General features: G+C 43.1%; 2 protein-coding genes across 2 annotated transcripts in view; one reads left to right on the forward strand and one right to left on the reverse strand.

Annotated features, from left to right (window-relative positions):
• The first annotated feature begins 6545 nt into the window (after positions 1-6545).
• Positions 6546-17382, forward strand: VTI1B (vesicle transport through interaction with t-SNAREs 1B). The gene is made up of 5 exons (XM_074955509.1): positions 6546-6666; positions 6895-7086; positions 10844-11017; positions 13403-13464; positions 15130-17382. Exons 2-5 carry the CDS (start codon positions 6904-6906, stop codon positions 15224-15226), a joined length of 516 nt encoding a protein of 171 aa, XP_074811610.1. The 5' UTR covers positions 6546-6666; positions 6895-6903; the 3' UTR covers positions 15227-17382.
• The window catches only part of ARG2 (arginase 2), a 37093-nt gene continuing 31334 nt past the window's right edge, over positions 15536-21294 (reverse strand). The window contains exons 5-8 of the mRNA XM_074955504.1: positions 19253-19347; positions 18772-18876; positions 17280-17416; positions 15536-15852 (exon numbers count right to left, since the gene is read on the reverse strand). Of these exons, the coding sequence (XP_074811605.1) occupies positions 15647-15852; positions 17280-17416; positions 18772-18876; positions 19253-19347 (543 nt within the window). The 3' untranslated portion in view covers positions 15536-15646. The remainder of the gene's footprint in view (positions 15853-17279; positions 17417-18771; positions 18877-19252; positions 19348-21294) is intronic.

The raw sequence follows: 21294 nt of genomic DNA on the forward strand, positions 1-21294 counted from the left end.
TGGGGAGGAGAAACCCAAATGGGATATCAGCCATAAACTTTTATTTCCCTTTCTCCTTAGAAATGACTTATTCAGGTCCTTGTGCTTCAGTCGTGATGGGGTTAGTGCGGAGTGCACATCCTCTACCTGTTTAGATAAACATGGTTCCATTCTCCAAGACTCAAGCCTGCAGTTTTCACTAGCACTAAACTCAAATGCCACCTCACAATTACCAAGCAAAGCAGCATGCTGGAGGTGCAATCAGAATCCTTAGGATTCTTTCTCTTGCAGGGGGAACCCCAAGAGATAAGTAGCGAATTCCTGCTTTACGCTCTCTTCTGTTGCAGTTCTGTATCCTAGAATCATTTGAACATGGCAGTCTAATCCCCTCTTCTTCCTTGGTTTGTGCAATTGTCAACGTTATGAATGCTAAGCATTCTAATCCTGTTCTGCCAGAAACCTATAATGGGCAGAGCAGTAAAAATCAAGATGACTCTGTATTTTCACACTTATGGGTTTTGTGCTGGCTCATGGCACCCAACGGTAGAACCCTCTCCAAGTAGTGCTTGTTAGAACGTGTGTGTGCCCCTTTCTGTGCCTGCCCTGAGTGTTTCTGAAGGCTAGCCCAGCGCTTCTCTTAATGTGTGTGTTTTTTTTTTTTTTTTATTTTTATTTTTTTTGCTGGCCTCGGAGTGTGGTGAGGTGGAGTGGTCTCCCTCCAACTTGAGTGAGGGACCACTATCCTCCCCCTGGACCCACTTCACCAGAAGTAACAGGACAGGGCAGGAAGTATAAAGGGAGGGCCCTGCTCAGTTTGGGATGCATCTCTCCTAGGGAGATGTATACATCTCTCCTAGGGAGCAGAGCCTTCTGTGGAACCGTGGATCAGCAGCTGAGCAGACCAGCGCTGTACTGCCTGAAGAGACAGAGGACCCTGAGGAGTGGCTGAAGTCGGAAAGTGTGTCAGGCACAACTGTCTGATTTGCAGGTGGATGTGGTGGAATCCAATCCAAGGATTGTCCAGATATCAAACCTTTATCAGATGAGACATTACCTTTCTTTTCATAAGAAAGATGATTGAAGCATTCCTGTGGTGGAACCCAATAAGGCCATGGAACCCAGGACTGCCAGTCCCTCCGCTAGCTGGGATCTGGAAACATACCCATAAGAGAAGCAAACAAGTGAGGAAACCCAGGCTGAGAAGGAATGAATAAACCAAGCCTCTTAATTCTTCTAGGTTTCAGAGTAGCCGCCGTGTTAGTCTGTATCCGTAAAAAGAAAAGGAGTACTTGTGGCACCTTAGAGACTAATAAATTTGTTAGAGCATAAGCTTTCATGAGCTACAGCTCACTTCATCGGATGCATACAATGGAAAATACAGTGGGGAGATTTTATATATACAGAGAACATGAAACAATGGGTGTTAACCATTCAGACTGTAACAAGAGTGACGAGGAAAGGTGAGCTATTACCAGCAGGAGAGCGGGGCGGGGGGAACCTTTTGTAGTGATGATCAAGGTGGGCCATTTCCAGACTTTAGAAGAACAGTAGGAGGGGAAATAAACAAGGGGAAACAGGAATATTTCCAACACATCTCTGAACAACATACTAACCCACAGAGACCTTCCTACCAACCCTACAAAAAGAAGAAGGATTCTGGGTGGACTCCTCCTGAAGGTCGAAACAACAGACTGGTCTTCTACATAGATTGTTTCTGCTGACGTGCACGGGCTGAAATTGTGGAAAAGCAACATCACTTGCCCCATAACCTCATAACCTCAGCCGTGCAGAACACAATGCCATCCACAGCCTCGGAAACAACTCTGACATCATAATCAAAAAGGCTGACAAAGGAGGTGGTGTCGTCGTCATGAATAGGTCTGAATATGAACAAGAGGCTGCTAGGCAGCTCTCCAACACCACTTTCTACAAGCCATTACCCTCTGATCCCACTGAGGATTACCAAAAGAAACTACACCATCTGCTCAAGAAACTCCCTGAAAAAGCACAAGAACAAATCCGCGCAGACACACCTCTAGAACCCCGACCAGGGGTATTTTGTCTGCTACCCAAGATCCATAAACCTGGAAATCCTGGACGCCCCATCATCTTAGGCATTGGCACCCTGACAGCAGGATTGTCTGGCTATGTAGACTCCCTCCTCAGGCCCTACACTACCCGCGCTCCCAGCTATCTTCGGGACACCACTGACTTCCTGCGGAAACTACAATCCATTGGTGATCTTCCTGAAAACACCATCCTAGCCACTATGGATGTAGAAGCCCTTTACACCAACATTCCACACAAAGATGGACTACAAGCCGTCAGGAACAGTATCCCCGATAATGTCACGGCAAACCTGGTGGCTGAACTCTGATGAAGTGAGCTGTAGCTCACAAAAGCTTATGCTCTAATAAATTTGTTAGACTCTAAGGTGCCACAAGTACTCCTTTAATTCTACTCTCTCTAAATGAGAATCAGACCTCGGATCCGCTATGGACCTTTTAGGAGACAATAATGGACCTAGAGGATGGTGAGGAATAAAAGATGAGAAAAATCTGTGTGGAGACCCTGTAGAATTTAGGAGGAGGTATGGATTGATTTGAAGAGACACTAATAATCTCTCTCCTTTTCTCTAAATGAGAAGAGGAATCCGACTGCAGAACTTGTAAAGCCTATTTGCCAAAAATCCATTGGATTTGTGGAATGCTCCGAATGGGGAAGATGCACATCAGCCACCACAAAAAAAAAAAAAATTGTCTTTGGATCCAAGGGCAGTCCTGGAACAGGAGCAGAGGAAGGAGCCAGTCCCACCAATGTGGAGAGTACCTGATCCAGAGAAATACTCAGGACCCCCCCCCCCCCCCCCGCTGCCTCTGATCTTCAAAGTCCGAACTGGAGTCGACTTTGGCTTCTGTGGTTCCAACCCTTAAACCTATGTCAGACTTGGACTGCTCCAATAGGTGTGATGCATGGGATCTGGCACCACTAAGAATGGCTGTCTTCTCCCTTGTCTTCCTTTTTGGAACTAATATAGCCGTAGCGGCTGACGTGGCTCTAGGTTCCTTGGAAGGCAGCTGACCTCTTCCCACCAAGAGTGCCTTCAAAGTCTTGATGGCTTTAATAAATAAAGCCGGAGCTGATCCCAACATCCTGGAACCTGTACACAGTTTAGGGTTGCTGGAGGAGCTGAACCTGGTTTGTTAGATTTCTGATCTGGAACCAGAAGGTTTACCAGCAAGAGCTGTAGTCTATTCTGCCTCATTTTATGCACTCTGGGCATGAAAGCCTGGCAAATAGAATATCCAGGAGGAGAGCGGCCTTCCCCCCCCCCCCCCCCCAGACCCTTCAGATACCTAATATGGTCATCCACCTGTGACCCAAGAACATCTTAGTGTCAGCTAAAAGAGGGATGCAGAGGGGTTACAGGAGTCTCCGAATTCTGGTATGTAGATTCTAGTTCACCAAAGCGCCTTGTGTGAGGTTTCAAATGAAAGCCAGTGTCACTGGTCATCAATGTCACTGTGAAATGTATGTGCATGTACTGTGCAAGGAGTTATCTATCTGTTCCAGAAAGTTATGTTCTTAAGCATGTAAGGTAAAAGCAGGTCACCAAAAGGTGACCTGCCTTAGGCTGGTTTCTCCAGATGGGAGGCAAGATACATGTATGTCTTTCAGGATGTAAATTTAGCTTTGTGAGCTAATACAAAGGATGACCATTTACATTGGAAGTCAGATCTTAACAAAGAGATGTGAAGTAAACAGGAAAGGACCGCACAGACATAAACAAGCTACAGGGAATTATCCTGTCTGTGGGGAAAGATAACGAACTTTGGATATAGTTCTAGAAGGCAAAGAGAACTCTCGGGTATCCTGCACCTAGGAATAAGTAAATGGATGGCTTGTCTGCATTCGTGAAAGTGGGGTCTCGGCCAGCCTTGGTTGAAAATACCGTAGAGGATTTTGGTTGAAATAAACTTCTTTATACAGGAGGTTAACCTGTTAAAGTTTAGTCTCTAGAAAGCATGTTATGACTGTGTTTTGTATGTAAACATTTGTTTCCAATATTCTTTCTTACTATTACTTGAATCTTTGATAACAACCTTATTTTTGTTTTAATTAAATATACCTAAGTGCTGTGATGTTAAGTGAGGTGCTTGTCCTGAGTTGAAACTTACAAGCTGATGTGTACTGTTCGGTAACAGAACCTGGTAACTGAGTGTGCAGTGCGTAAGGGGCAGGGAGTGCTCTAAGACCTTGTGGGAGTTGGGGTGGGTTGGTATATACCCATTACTACCTACAGAGAGAGAGCAAAGACTGTGGAGACCTGGAAGGTAGTGCTTGTACTGCCAGAGCTATTGATTTCAGGGAGCTGATCCACAGCATACACAGACAAGACTGCTTTGCTCTAAGGCAGTGTTTCTTAAATGTGGCCATGTGTTCACATGCTGCCACCAGGGGTTTTTCCTGCGGTCATGACTGCCTCCTGGGCAGAGATAGGGGAGGGGACAAAGCAATGGGGCTAAGTGGGTGGGCTTAACCCCCCTTTAGCCTTGGGGCTCTAGCAACAGGCTTGGTACTTCAGTCCCTTGCCCCCAGCTTCAGCTGTGGGGCTACAGGCTCTTGGCTTCTGCCCCCTGGGGTGGTGGGGCTCCAGTCTTCAGCCCCTCCCCCGCCCGCTCCAGCTCTGGGCTTCAGCTGGACCGGTCTTACTGGACACCATGGTCGAGGCGAGGAGCAGGGTGAGCCTGGGGTGCGATACTGCTGAAGGGATCTTGGGCAATGGGGGGAGGGAGGCAGAAGCAGTGGGTCCCAGAGGGGGTGATGGGGAGCCGGGGCGTAGGTGGGGGCTGGGGAAGGTGACAGGGGCTAGAGGCGATGGGGGAGGCAACAGGGGTCAGGCGCACCAAAATACAACTGTACATTTTTATTGAGTCTACAAAACAAAAAACAAACCCAAAAAAATGGTGGACAATTACGCAGGTACAGTAGCTTGCTGTACTAGATATATGGATTGCATATTTCATTTACATTAGCCTTAATGTCCATTGTCCATCACAGGACAATCCAGATGTTTCTTTTTGACCCTGTAAATTTTGTGGTGGTGTATCATTTGGGCTTTTGTAGTTTTTAAGAATCATGTTTGTTGAATCTCTGAAACATGACACAGTAGATTTGAAAATCAAGCTACTAGAAAAAGTGGTGGTTTCGTCATCTCTCGATATCTTCATATCAAGACTGGAGGATTTTCTGGACAATATGCTTTAGCCAGTGTAAGGGACTGCGGAAGACTTTGTTACGGCCTAGCTAGGGAACTTCCGATTTCTCGAGGTCACCCGGTCACTGTAGGTCATGGAGAACCAACTTCAACCGGTTTTAGGCCGGTTTTGTCTGCCTTGAATGGCCTGTTGCCAGGTAGCAGAAAGCCCCTTTAGGGAAGTACCTAATTATATATTCATGAGCTGTTTCTGTGTACTGCTTATTATGGCTCGCTGGTTGCCCCTTCGTCGGACTCCGTCCCAGGCAAAGCTCCAGTGTGCTGGGTTCTCTGCCTCCGTGACAGCAACGCTTGGAGTCCCCGTTGCGGGTGTGTCACTAACCTTCAATAAAGCCAATAACTCGCTGCTTAGCTGTGTGTGGGTCTCATTTTCTCAGGGTACCTCTGCCGGCCTGCAGTGCTTCGAACACCTTGGCCCAGAACAGCCAGATACAAGTTATTGGGCTCAATATGGGGTAACTGGGTGAAATGGCATGCAATAGACATGAGGTCATACAAGATGATCTAATGGTCCTTTCTGGCCTTAAACTATGAATCTATAGTAATTGCCATTCTTTCCTGATCCATCAAAGGATTATTGGTGTAGAGATCCAGACATCTGCATGCTCCCACTTGGCTTAAAATAGAGCTGGACTTTTTTTTAATGAAGCATTTCATTTGACCAGAAATGAAATTTTTGTTGACTTTTTTTGATTTGACCAACATTCCTGAAAATTTCTGGTTGAACCCTCCGTGTGGGGGCGCCCCCCCCCCCTTTTAAAACTTTTTGGAACTGCCAGCAAACTGAAAAATCAGTTATTCACCCAGCTTTAGTCACGTGTCCTATTTAGAGATGTACTGAACTGCTCAGAGTTCAGATCTGGAAGTTTGGTTGATGGCCTGTCCAACTTGTGTAGATGTGATTGAAAAGTTGACACCAACCTAAAACTGTTTAAAGAATGTGAAAAAGGACAAAGTACAACTATCAAAATGTTATATAGAAAATCAATTTTATAATTTTGGCTTTAGTCTCTTTCACTGAAGCATTCCCCAATCCATGTCTTGTACCAGAGTCCACATGTATACCAGTGTCTTAGTATTCTCTTGTTCTTATTGGGATGGTGTAAGAATACAAATCAAATTATGGAAGGTACTGATGACATGATACTGACAAGTATGACTTGTTCAATATTTTCACTTCAAGAAATGAAATCGTAAACTTGAGATCTTAATTCAGAGAATGCTCTCTATGATGCTGTTGGGACTTATCTTGTTAATTTTTGGACTTTTTTTTTTTTTTTGAGGGAAGGCTGTTTAACACAGTATGAACCCTGTGCTGTGGATTGGACAAAATGAAGCCTGTGAAATCACGTAATCTTGTTGTCCCATATGTTTATGTGAAGGTGTGACTTGTGGAGACTCCTGGCCTGGTATGCAGTACTTCCTCTTGAGCCAAGCAGCTGCTGGGACCTGTAGACCTGTGCTATGCCTCTGTAATTGATGAGGGCAGCTACAATGTCCTCCCTCACAAAATAGGTTCATTCCTTTGACTCCTGTCAAGTTGAGAGTACATCTTTGGGTTGGGCATAGTTTGAATACCCCCTCTATATTAGTAGAATGAATGTGGTACTTTTTATAACTACTTTTTCTCTTCAAAGCTGCGGGAGATGGAAGAAGAACTGAAATATGCCCCAGTGTCCTTCCGCAACCAAATGATGAACAGAATCCGGACCTACAAGAGAGACCTTGCCATGTTCCAGAGAGAGATTAAAAGCACAGATTTGGGGTTGGGTCTTGGAAGTCGGGGGGACACAAAATACGGAATCTATTCCATGGAAAATGAGCAGAGCGTGAGTGTCAAATAGATATTAACTATATTTTAAAACTCTTGATTGTGATACAAAGTGAATTCAGCTGTAGCTAGCTGTGCTAGTTAATGTTTCTGTCTTGCCCTCCTTAGTTTCTGAGCTCATGTAACTTGGCTGTAAACATACTCTGCATAATAGGGAGTATTTCTCATGAGAGGAAAATTGTACCTGGAGCTCTTTTAAAAAAGCATGTGTCGTCTTTGTAAGAATGAAAGAATAAACTCAAAATAACAAACTTGCTTTTTAAGAGATGCTCAATATTTTTTTAAAAACCTAAAAATAGATTTTCATTAAACCTACTTAAATACTTTATTTAAACATTCCTTACAGCACAGAAAACACAACTGTAGTAGTGCAGGAAAAAAATTAAATGACCAATTTCATTTCACTGTCAAAGGTGAGTGAAGTATATATATTTAAATGCACTGCGTAGCATCAATGGTAAAGCTATCTTTAAAATTCAGTTAAATAATCCAGGTACATGTAAGAAGCCATCTATTTAAGTAGCATATTGATCTGGCCACTCAAAACTTTTAAGTACCAGATTTTAGTTTTGTTGTACTGTAGACAGTTAACTCAAAGTATGAGTGAACTATAGAGACTAAAATCACCTTCAGTCTTAAAGCTCTGAGGCACATTGATCTGTGTGGGAAGTTTGTGGTGCTGTCCATCCTGCACCTGTCCTGTGGCTGGATTATTTTAGTCTTCGGTATACCTTTCACCAGATCAAAAACTTTGAAGACTGAGGTGCTATCCTTCATTTGTCTGGATATTGCAGCATGAGGCATTTATTGCCTCCCTTACAAATACCTTAGTACAGGATGGTAGATTAAAGACTTTTTTTCAAAATTTAGGAAAATATTTTATTCTGAGGGCCAGTTCTGATCCAAGGTCAGTGAGCCTCTCTCATCCTGACAGGTTTCAGAGTAGCAGCCGTGTTAGTCTGTGTCCTCAAAAAGAAAAGGAGGACTTGTGGCACCGTAGAGACTAACAAATTTATTTGAGCATAAGCTTTCATTAGCTACAGTTCACTTCATCGGATGCATTCAGTGGAAAATACAGAGACCATGAAACAATGGATGTTTCCATACACACTGTAAGGAGAGTGATCACTTAAGGTGAGCTATTACCAGCAGGAGAGCGGGGCAGGGGGAACCTTTTGTAGTGATGATCAAGGTGGGCCATTTCCAGCAGTTGAGGAACAGTGGGGGTGGGGGGATAAACATGGGGAAGTAGTTTTACTTTGTGTAATGACAATCCACTCCCGGTCTTTATTCAAGTCTAAGTTAATTGTATCCAGTTTGCAAATTAATTCCAATTCAGCAGTCTCTCGTTGGAGTCTGGATTTGAAGTTTTTTTTGTTGAAGAATTGCAACTTTTAGGTCTGTAATCGAGTGACCAAAGAGATTGAAGTGTTCTCTGACTGGTTTTTGAATGTTATAATTCTTGACGTCTGCTTGTGTCCATTTATTCTTTTACATAGAGACTGTCCAGTTTGACCAATGTACATGGCAGAGGGGCATTGCTGGCAAATGATGGCATATATCACATTGGTAGATGTGCAGGTGAACGAGCCTCTGATAATGTGGCTGATGTGATTAGGCCCTATGATGGTGTCCCCTGAATAGATATGTGGACAGAGTTGGCAACGGGCTTTGTTGCAAGGATAGGTTCCTGGGTTAGTGGTTCTGTTGTGTGGTGTGTGGTTGCTGGTGAGTATTTGCTTCAGGTTGGGGGGCTGTCTGTAAGCAAGGACTGGCCTGTCTCCCAAGATCTGTGAGAGTGATGGGTCATCCTTCAGGATAGGTTGTAGATCCTTGATGATGCGCTGGAGAGGTTTTAGTTGGGGGCTGAAGGTGATGGCTAGTGGCGTTCTGTTGTTTTCTTTGTTGGGCCTGTCCTGCAGTAGGTGACTTCTGGGTACTCTTCTGGCTCTGTCAGGCTGTTTCTTCACTTCGGCAGGTGGGTATTGTAGTTGTAAGAATGCTTGATAGAGATCTTGTAGGTGTTTGTCTCTGTCTGAGGGGTTGAAGCAAATGCGGTTGTATCGTCTACAGCCAAGCTCTACAATGGATCGTGTGGTGTGGTCTGGATGAAAGCTGGAGGCATGTAGGTAGGCATAGTGGTCAGTAGGTTTCCGGTATAGGGGAGTGGTTATGTGACCATTGCTTATTAGCACCGTAGTGTCCAGGAAGTGGATCTCTTGTGTGGACTGGTCCAGGCTGAGGTTGATGGTGAAATGGAAATTGTTGAAATCCTGGTGGAATTCCTCAAGGGCTTCTTTTCCATGGGTCCAGATGATGTCATCAATATAGTGCAAGTAGAGTAGGGGCATTATGGGGCGAGAGCTGAGGAAGCGTTTTTCTAAGTCAGCCATAAAAATGTTGGCATACTGTGGGGCCATGCGGGTACCCATAGCAGTGCTGCTGATTTGAAGGTATACATCTCATCCTGTGACTTGGGCTACTTATTTGCATGAAAAGAGGATCTTGGTGGCCTAGGCATTCCATCTGCTGCTGCTGCTTGTTCTCATGTAATCCTCTGATTGTGTGACCTCATAAAAAATCTCCACAGCAACCAATTGTGAATGCTGTAGATAAAGGAATGACTTAAGGTAGGGATAAAAGGAGCAGATAAAAACAAAGATCCTATTTTTAAGTAAGTATCCCCTAACGGTAGAGGGAAGTGAGATTAAAGGAAGGAAAATGTGACACATTTATTTCTAACCAGAATGTTTTAAAACCTTTCCCATGTAGCATCTGTAGCCCTAAGACTAACCTTTCAGTTGACTCCTTTTTCATGTCTTTGCTAGGTTTAAGATGAACCTTTTTAACCCTATTTTGAATGTAGTTTTGGGGGGTGTGTGTGTGTGTGTGTGTGTGTGTGTGTGTGTGAGAACTACACCAGGCCTCTTTCTGTTTAACTACAGCTTGTTTTTTCTTGGCTTCCTAGAGTAGATATTTGTCCCTAAAATCATGCAAATGATAGGGCACAGGAAATCCTAGGTTATTTCTTGTTTCCAAAAGAGGTTTTCTAAAGAGAATACATTTGCTATCCTGGACTAAATCTCTGCTGGAGTACTGTTAGTCCCAGTTTTTGCATTTACTGGAGATAGATTTCTTCATAACTTTCTAGTTTTGTGGTAATATGCAACAAGCCTGTATTACAACAGATACAGAAGAGTCCTGAATTCTCTGCTCCAGTCCCAGTCTACTGATTTTTGAGGCCATCCTGTGCTGTGGATTTTGAGGGAGTGGGGCACAATTGACTTTAAGGTGGGAAAATCAAATGAACCTAAATATGGAACAGCATCTCTTGCTCCGTATTTCAGCCTCTAGCAGTGACTGACTTGCATTTTATGGTTGTGGTTCTTAAGGATGTAAACAAGGAAATCTGTCTTTAATCTTTTTTTGGCTCTTAAACTTTGTAGTGAGAGAGAGTGTCCTCTTTCTTCCTCCTCTTACAGTAGTTTGTTTAACTCTGGCTTCCTCCCTATTCTCTAGAAATGTTGCAGATAAATCTCTCATCCATAGTAAGGGCTAATACTATGTAATACAGAGTTAATGTACTATATACGTCCAAACATTGATTTGTCTGCTTCTGTTAACCTAAAAGGACCTTGTTGCTGTTTATAGGCACATGGTCTATAAAGCAATGCGTCTCAATTCTAGAGTGCATCAGCAGCCAGTATGGTTTTGCTCCCATGTTTAACAGCTAAACAGTACAACCTATTTTTTAGACTCATCTGCAGTTGCAGAGGGGGTTGCTTCTCCAGGGGACAGACAGCCTGAACCGAGCCACTCAGAGCATTGACCGTTCACATCGGATTGCTGCAGAGACGGATCAGATAGGTACCGAGATAATCGAGGAACTTGGGGACCAGCGAGAGCAATTGGAACGCACCAAAAGCAGAGTGAGTGTAAAAGCAGTGGGCACTGTAACATAGCCTGGCATTAGCCTATATGGAGATCTGGGTGCTTCCATCAAATGTTTACTTCCTGGGTATGAAAGCTGCGATATGGACATCTGGACAGAAGGAGCAGTTAGAGTGGAGGACTGTAGATTGGTGACAAATAAAAAATTGCCTCCATTTGTTCAGCCTAGCAGTTCATAAACTTCCACCATAAAGAGCACTTCGCCCCCAGGAATAAACTGTGAAGTGGAATTTCAGTTCATTTCTGTTTGGCTTTGAGTCCTATGCTAGTGCCTGCATCCTGTTTAAACTTTAGTCATTTTATCACCCTGACAGTGTGAAGTAAATGGAAGAGGCTAAATCAGTTTTTAACCTGAGTTTTTATATGTGGATGAAATGGGCTAGATTACCCAATAGGTCTCTTCCAGCTCCCTGGGGCTAAGGCAGGAACTAGCCCAACAACTAATAATGTAAACTATTAATAGTGGTTTTAAACTATATAAACTTGACCTAAAAGTTAGGCTTTAACCACTGAAGCCTTTCTTTTTTGAGTGAAGCATTGTCAAAGTGCAGTTCCACTCTGATCCAGCTATTGTGTCCTGGATCTCTGTATCAAATTTGCTCACTTAACAAGTGAAGATGTGTTCTTACCTCTAGTTCTGCAAACTAGGCCTGTGCACAGTTGAGCTTTGGTTATTTCCAAGTAGTATCACCAGTAATGAAGATTCATTAGACCTTTGGCTGCATTTCTGCAATCCTGTTGCCCTCAGTAGATTTGCACACGAGTAACGGAAACTTGGTAAACCAATATATTGATGTACAAGAAAGAACAGAATCCAGCATTGCAGCACCTACACTTCTATTTTTAGCATGATAGCTTAATCAAAGGTCTTCAACCTGGGAATCACACCTCTAGCTCAAAGTGTACATTTACCCATCATCCCAGTTTCATATCTGATCTTGGATTTAATGTGAGTGACTCCCTCTCCCAGAGTAGGGCTGTCTGTATAGTTCTGTCAGCAGGCCTAACCAGCATAGGCTCTTTCTCTGGGAGGCAAAACTTCAAAAGTCTTGTTACCTGTATTGCTTCAGCATTGGGAATTTACAGTCATCACTCCCCTCTAACTATCGTTCCTGCAGGAACCATCCATTCATCCAGGAATACAATCACTAGCCAGCCCATAAAGATGTACAATATTTTATAAAGCTGATCCAAAAACCTGAATATTCTGTTTCCGAAACATTGCATCTGTCAAAGCTACTTTCTTCTGAAGCTAAGAGTTAATGCAGTCCTTTGGATATACCATCCTGTTAAACTTGTTCAAGGAGTTATGCATTTATAGTGTGCTTTCTGTATGCTGTTCCCTCTACTGAAATAGTAATAAATACAAGCTCACCTTCTTTTTGCATATGCTCCCTTAACAAAGAGATGAAGTCTAAACTGTTTTTTAAATGGACTTGTGGACTCTTCCGGAGCTGTGAGCAGGAGATATTTGCAACTGTATATAAAAAAGGTGCCAAAAGTGGTGACTCTTGACAGGCAGAATGGTACAGATCTGCCATCACAAATCCCTTTTCACATAGGATCTAACAGGAGTCAGTGTTTGTGAAATGAGTGAATTCCACTCATGCAAAAACAGATACTAGTGTTGGCATCAGGCTGGAACCAGCTTATTGTTTGCTTTATGATCTGCACAACCTGATTTCTGTGAAAGCACTTGGTGCAGTGAGTGGGGGTTTGAAAGCCTGGGCATAAATAGATCCATTTACGAAGGGTGCTTGTGAATGTAAATGGCGGGCAAGTGGCATGCACTTCTAAAGGGGCTCTGAGGCTGTGTCTACCTCATGGACCTTCTAGCAGCTGGTGGAAGAGAGCTTGCCTGTAGGCATAATTAAACCACCTCCAATGAGCAGCAGGAGATGCTCTCCTGCCAACATAGTGCTGTCCACACTGGCACTTATGTCAGTCAGGGGTGTGTGGGTTTTTTTTCTTTCACCACACCCCTGACAGACAGGTGCTAGTGTAGACAACCCCTAGTTTGACTCACTCAGTAAGGACAACTGGCCTAATTTCCCTCACAACCCATCTCCTTGAACTTCTGGAGCAGGGCTGACCAAATTTTATATTGAAAGCTGCAGTGACCACATGTTCTGAGTCTCAGGTTTCCACCTGAGTTGTTTATAATGTGACAGCTTTTAAAATGCATAACCCTAATTTGTTTTGCTTGTTTCTTACTAGGGTCCTTCTTGAACCCAGATCTTTTGTTTGCTTAATTCATTGTGCCCTCAACTAACTGCTGGCACACTGTGGGTCAGAGTACAAGGTTTGGCTCTGTGCCTTTTATTTCCCTTCAGAATAAGTGGAATCTGTGTTTTTCTTTGTAGTTAGTGAACACAAGCGAAAACTTAAGCAAAACCCGTAAGATCCTGCGTTCCATGTCAAAAAGGTGAGTTGTATGATGAATTTGCTAGCCTCCAATAATGACCAATCCCAGACAATTGCCTTTCTTCTAAATCTCAAAATAAGATACAACCAGAAAACTTACTGTGCAGGAATTGCCTCACCCAGTACCCAAATGCCACTGCCACCTATGATAACAGTGCAGCAGTTCTACAGCACAGGGGATTTAAAATACCAGAACAGCTGGGGGCTTTTAGGTAAACAGAGTAACTGAAATTTGCCCAAATAAATGGGCTACAGTCTCTCCTTTAATATTCCTCAGTGAGCAGGTATTGAGAGACAAGGTGGGCAAGGTAATATCTTTCATTAGACCACCTTTGGCACCACAAAGAGCTCTTTCAGGTCTGGGAAAGGTACTCAGTCACAGCTAAATGCAGTGGAAATTAAGGTGCCTTAATTTCACTGTTTTTCTTTCCTTTGGAATAGTTTAGACTAGAGTTTGAGTGGCACTCTATTGTTCATTGTATAGACTAACTAGTCTTCCCTACCCTATTTCTATTAATCTCTTCTGGATTTCAACACCCTTTTAAGGTAACAAGCTGATGACTGTATTCATGGGCAAGGTGTATTATGCATTTTATAGAATACTCCCTGTTCTGTTCCTTGCTAACACATTGTTTGCTTCTGCATAGTGACCAGCCTTTAAGCTATCAATTGATACTCAAGATTCTTAGTTCCTGAGTATCAATTCATAGTGTTATCTTGCACTTAAGTTTGTTGGTTCCTCTTTTCTTAAATAATGCATCTTGTCTGTGCTGTTCATCTTCAGTTAGCACCAGTGTCCTGCTCTAGAACAGGAGTCCTCTGTACACTCCATTAACCTTCTTCCATGTTGACAGCAGGAAACTAACTTACCAAAGCTTGTGGAGGTTCAAACAGCCTACTGATTTGTTTTTTTTCCTTTGTCCATGAGACAACTTCAACCTGCTACTGCATTACAGCTTGCTGTGAGTTCTTGATGACCTGCTTTAGTCATCTATGTAAACTGTATGTGGAATGATCTTTAGCGACCATAGTAACAAATGAACATTTTGGGGAATGCAGAGGTGGGAGAGTGTGCTGTAGTTCAAAAGGAATTATGTTGGGGAATTTTATGGCCTGTTAGACAAGTCAGTAGTCCCCTCTTAAAGGCCAAACATCTTTAGTCAAAGACCATTTTGGCAGAGTACAGTAGTATCCTCTGAAGAGCCAACCCATTTTACTAGAAAGTTAGAGGCCCATACACTGAGTAGCAGTGGCTTATGCTCCCAAGAAATAAACTGACCTAATGGGGTAGTCCTGTCCATCTTAGTGTGGAAATAAAAAAAAGTTGGAGAATACATTCTCCATTTCACTACTTGCAGTGGTGCTGCAAAGAGAAGTCCCAGAGAACTGTTAGAAAGCTGTTTAGTATAGGAATCACTGCTTTGTCCCTTCTTCCTACTTTTGAGAAATTTGTGGAGAATTCTCCACAACAGAAGTACTAAGCTTAGTGATGAGATTTAAAGACTAAATCAACTTTTGGTAACTTTATGTAAACACTCCAGCTGAGAACCTAAAGAATGTTTTTAAACCAGACTGGAGCATATACAGGAGGATACTCCTCAAGACCCAATAAAAGTCTTCACTTACCATGAGCAGCATGATCCTAAACTCCCTTTTCTCTTTCTAGAATTATGACTAACAAGTTGCTGCTGTCTGTCATCATCATCCTAGAACTAGCCATCCTAGGAGGTGTGGTCTACTACAAATTCTTCCGCAAGAGCTGAACTTGCACAGCCCAGATTGGTGTTCCTTTGTGTCAAGGATTATGCATGGACATAGCTGAGAAATGAGATGGCAGTAGCTCCAGAAGAAGTGGATGAGAGGTCTACTCCATTTGAAAGTCCTGTGGTTGAGCTGTCAGGTTCTGGCAGCATTTTCAACTGAATTATGTACTGACTCTAGAAAGACATGCAGGTTATAAAAATGCAAAGACTGACTGAAGTAATGGTAATAGACAGTAATAAGGTAATTGTTTTATTGTCTAAATTTACATACTCCTAAATGAATAAAAACAGTAGTTATTGGTCAAATGGAAAAAACTAGTCTCTTTAAAACAAAGTAAAACACCAAGTGTTTGACAATCTATCCACTCAAGTGCCTCAGCGGAATGCCCAATGTGAAGTGTCTTCCATCATGTGGGGGTCCTAAATCCTCACTTGCTCTTCACTGTCTGATTCATCTGGTGAATTGGGGGTTGGGAGTTCATCAAAAACAGCATGTGCTCCTTCTCTGGTGTGCCCAAAGCATGTTGCTAGCACATCTACTGCAAGACTGGCTGTAGCATTCACTTCCTCTTGAGAGGCTCCAAGCAATGGGTTTACTTCAACCAGGTCCACAGCCGAAAGCAATCCTGAGAAGGCAAAACACATTACCCCCTGAGGCAGGAACATGCTGGACTTCTGTTCCTGCTATTTGATGGGCAGTTTCACACGGCTGCTGTGGAAGAGCCAACACTATAATTCTACTAGTCACTGAATAGTTCAAGGCTCATATCTCCAACCTTGCATTTTAGAACACCCTGGGAAAAGGTAAGCCTATCCCCAAGTGCAGTCCATGGAGGCTGCTTCTGGCTAGCAGATGCAAATATTCAGCCTGTCTGAAGAACAGAACTGGGAGGCCCCTGGGGCCTCACATGTTACCAGAGGCGCAGTACTAGTCTACATTATGACCAGCAACTGTATCACCTCCATCTTTCCCAAGCAGCAATTGGCTATACAGCAAAAAGTGAGATGATAGGTGCAGTACCTCTATTTATAGACTATCTGGCTCTAGCCTCAAGAAAGCAATGCCTTGCCTCTTTATGGCTGTAAGATCTTTTAGAATGTAAAGGTGGAAGTTTAAAAATGAGGAAGATTTAGCCACTTCTGGAGGAAGAGAAGCCGAACATTGGCATTTCAGCTATGCTTCTGGAGTTTAACTATGAGAAGCTGGTTAAGTTCAATATCTGGCAAAGTAGCATTGGCTACCTCATCCACTTAATATTGAACCTGTGGCTTAGGTTAAATGCCACTCCAGATCTGTCCAGCACACAGTATTGAGCACATCTCAATGTAGAGTTAAGATTGTCAACCAAGGAACAGTAACAATCCCTTGAATGTTTCTTAGGACCTTTGCTCACAAGCCATTTAACTATAAGTGCATTTAATATCTAAAGTGAGGTGTCCTAGCCCCATTCTGAAAAGCTTATGGTACCTTTAAAATGTGTTAAATGTGCATAGCCAAGTCTTGTATTAGCAAGACTTGTGTTCTGGGATAGAACAAGTAGTTCAGTCACTTTCAGGGAAACAAGAGTGATCAGTGGACTGTCAGAGGCTGAAAACTGAGTTAAAGGAGACAAATGCTATCTCCTTTAAGTTCTCTCCCCACAACCCCAGTGGAAGCTTGAACCTGGGGTTTTAGGATCACTTGCAAGATGAAGGCCAATTTTTTAAAACTGGGTATTTTTAATGTTACCACACTAATGCAAAAAAGGAATATTGATGTAAAACTGGACATTCATACATATGTAAAGTTCTGAAAGTCTGCCCCATCTATTCATTGCTATATAAAATAGGGACCTATACCATTCTGATCTACTGTACCATGCCCCTTCAAAATCATTGATCTAAAGTTTACTACTTAGCTCCTGTCAGTCTAGTTATAGAGAAGCAATTTGAAATGCAAAACAGGTCACCTTAAACCTGTCTCAAATATCTTCTTGTAAAGGTAGAATTAGCTCTTGGCTAAGAGGCTTGTGTGATAATTGGGTTTAATCAAACGCTGCTGGTTGATTCTTACCTGTATTGTGTATTTCCTCTGTAATGTACATGCCTTCCCGATACGTTAATCCACCTAAAACAGGAGTCCCTGTTGCTGGAGCCAGCGAAGGATCAAAAGCATCAATGTCAAAGCTCAGGTGAATTGGTCTTTGTCTTCTGCAGAAAAAATAAAATTGGTGGCTTAATATTCTGTGATCGTATATGTGGTCAGGACCCCATCTACTTCACAGCACACTAGAATCAAGTTTAGGGCACCACTTATTTTCACTCTTTCCCATTGTTTAAGCCCCCCACAAACTATGGTTCAGAGGTGGGAAAACCAAAGGAAAAAAAATGAAGTGTTTCTTTATGCTGGGCTGGCCACACCTGCCATGTTCAAAAAAAAACTTCCCAAAGCAGAGTTCCTCTTTCTCCCTCACCCTCGAAGCATGTGCCAGGAAAGGGGGAAGCTTGTCACTTCACCAGTACTTCATCTCTGTTCTACTGCTTAGCTCAGTTGCTGCCCCAGCACAGGTAGCAGTTTCAGCTCTGGCACCTCAACCCAGCTGGCTCCATGAAACAGTGCAGAGAGCATTAGCTCAATCTTGTGGGGAAGGCTAGAAAGCAAAAGGCAGCTGGCTGTAGCACAAATACTGATTTCCAGGGCATCTTGTAAGCCCTGGGGGATGAAGATGAATGGGACAAGTCATCTAGTTTCCAACTGGCTGCAGACTTGCACTAGTGCAGCAGTTAACTCTGAAAACATTAACTAGGAGGAATTTCCAACCCATAAGGGCTAAAAAAAAAATACCTTGAAGAGTGAGATTCTGTGCCCATGGAAATTCAGGACCAGAGAGTGAGCTTGATATGAACTTTGAAAGCTCCAGTGAGTGCCTTAACATACTAAAAGGCTAACAGTAACTGAGTACAGGGGCAGACCTGGTGCGTTAAGAGCACTTCATTGCTGCTGTCTAGCACTTACCTCCCCTAACAGCTCTTCAAAGCAAACAAAGTTGTTGTGAGCTACCTAAGCTCTATGGTTACTATGTCTGAGCTGCATTAAATGGTGCAGACTTAACCTTTTCCTCAAACTTTAGTAGCCAGGTACTGGATTCTTCAAGATGTGGGTGAAGGCACCACTTGCGTCCAGCCAACATTTGTAGCAGCTAATAGTTATAGGAGGGCTGTTCCGGACCCAGGATGAAGTAGTTTCATTTCAATGTCATCGAAGAGCCCAAGGATTAAAATCAACAGACTGGACTTCAATCTTGAAGCATACTTATTGGAAATTTGCACAGCTGCTAGATGTGCTGTGGATAAGACTGTCACTCAGCTACGTATCACCAGCAGTAACGCAGCACTCCCTTTCCTTTTAAATAACGTACAGAAAGAGGAGTGTGCTGATAACTCAAGTGGTGGTGTGGAAAGTAATACGTCAGACCTGCATGGGTTATCAGAGATTCTCTAACACATTAACAGCTTACAATTCAGGAACTCATGTTTTGTCCGACACATCTTCAGTGACAACGTACCTGCTCATTAGTTGTTCAAATGTCCTTTCCATAACTTTCTGGATTCCAAGGCGATCAATGTCTCTCATTGAGTAATACTGAATGTCATAGTTCTTCAAAATATAGCTGTTAAAAGAAAATGTTAAAAAACTTTCTTGCTTTTGGCTAAAACGTTTAGTACAGTGATTCTCAAACTTTTGTACTGGTGACCCCTTTCACATAGCAAGCCTCTGGTGCAACCCGCCTTTTAAATTAAAAAAACTTTTAAATATATTTAACACCATTATAAATGCTGGATGTGGGGTGGGGCTGACAGCTCATGACCCCCCTGTAATAATCTCCCAACCCCCAGTTTGAGGACCCCTGGTTTAGTACTTTAAACCTTAAAACCCTCACCACCAGCCCACGCCATTTAAATATGTGGCACTAGCGAAAGCGAATATGCAACTCAGACTTCACCAGTAAGAAAAATCCCTCCCCTCCACAGTGGTCTTGCACTTACTGTTCAGCAGGATCCACATCCCTCAGACCAATGTAGACAATATCCGATGTTGAGAGGCAGGGCTTTAGCCAGGAAAAGCCAGGAAGCAGTGGCATCTGCAAGCAGAGAGGGGTGGTATATAGCTATAAAGTGACTTCTAGTGCCATCTGTTTAACAAGCTTCCAGTTCACAATGGAAATAATTTTAGGGACTTGTTAAAAGTTTTGACTTTCACTTCCTCATGCTACCCTCTCTCCTCCCAGAGTGAAATCCTCAAGGGGACAGAAAAGCAAGGTCTAATAGACTGGGAACAGGACAACATCAAGATTTCTTAACAATCTCAGCCTTGCCCCTTTCATACTATTTGTTCTAAGACAAACAGCAGCATTTAAGGAACATAAAAAAAAAAATGAAGTACCTAGTATTGTCTTATGCTGCTGGCTGCCTAGCAGTGTAGGAAAATAGGGGGCTGGTTCTATTCCTGCTTGAACAATAACTTGCTCCATCACTGATCATGTCACTTAACCTTTCTCCCTCAGTTATACCCATTTCACAGATCGGTACTAGTACTTGACAAAAGGTATCTTTAAGGCACTTAGATCTATGCACAAGAGGCACTACAAGATCATAACTATGTACATGAGACTGTACCATTAAAGGTAGAATCAGCTCAACAGTGGGGGGGGACCCCAGAAGTTGTAAGCTATGAAATGCCTTTGGTAAAAGGGAATACCTCACATTAATGGGAGTTGAGCTAGAAAGCAGACTTCCTAGGGAGTAAGACCGTGGCAGCAAGTGTCAATAGAGGAGGAGAGGTCCAGCTATGGTCAACTTAAATGATAAAGCAATTGTGTCAATAATGATACACCCTCATCCAGTTCTGGTCAAACCCTTCCATTGCCTGAGAATAGCAGATTGGCGAGGCCTTTGTACTACAGGGGGCTGAAAATGTCTGCTCTTTTGTACCTTTCATACAAGGATGCAAATAAGTTGCGGGGCGGGGGGGGAGGGAATCAACATTATCCCCATTTTACTGATTGGGAAACTATAGCTCTCACCATAGTACCTGAGAACCTCAACTATTAGTGAATTTATCCTCCTGTGGGGCATGGAAGTATTAGTTCTATTTCACAGATGAGAACTAAGCCATACAGAGAAAGTAACTTAAGGGCATTCCAGGATTCTGAGACATTAACTCAGATCTCTCAAGTCCCAGCCCACTGTCTCTCCACGAGGTTTTCCCACCCCCAGTCACAGTTAGTGATTAGTGCAGAGTCTCTCAGCAGTGCAATGAAAGCAGGGCCGGCTCACAACATTTTGTCACCTGAGGCAGGGAGCTCAAATGACGCCCCCATGTCCCCTCGCTTGGGCCAAAACTTTGAAAGGTCTCAATTTTGCCATCTTCCTGTTCTACTCCTCTCATGCTACTTCTCCTTTATTGGGGTAACTAACAACTTAAGTATCAGGGTAGCCATGTTAGTCTGTATCCACAAAAACAAGGAGTCTGGTGGCACCTTAAAGACTAAACAGATTTATTTGGGCATAAGCTTTCATGGGTAAAGAACCACTTCCTCAGATGAAGAAGGTTTTTTACACCCATGAAAGCTTATGCCCAAATAAATCTGTTTAGTCTTTAAGGTGCCACTGGACTCCTCCTTGTTTTTCTAACAACTTAAAATGCCTTGTTCAAAAATTTTAAGTAGCTTTCAAATGCCTGAACAGCAAATGTAACTTTTCTTGTCTGCATAGTAAACACTGGCATTTTTATCTGTTTGCATAATCGAAGTGGTGCTTTCTGTGCCTTCTCGGTTACAAAGATCTGAACTGCTTCCTGAAGGTCCACTGTCTGGGCCAGTTCATGCTCTATTGAGACGGTTGCAAGGCTGACCAGCCTCTCCTGTGTCATTGTGGAGCGTAGATGTGTTTTTATTAACTTCAGCTTGGAGAAGCTGGGTTCTCTACTGGCAACTGTTACAGGAAGTCTCAGAAGTATGCACAGAGCAACAAAAGCATTTGGAAAGAGGGCGGTCATCTTATTTGTGCACCTATATTCCAGAACAGCC

This window comes from Natator depressus, chromosome 6 (assembly GCF_965152275.1).
Source record: "Natator depressus isolate rNatDep1 chromosome 6, rNatDep2.hap1, whole genome shotgun sequence".
Classification (NCBI taxonomy): Eukaryota; Metazoa; Chordata; order Testudines; family Cheloniidae; genus Natator; species Natator depressus.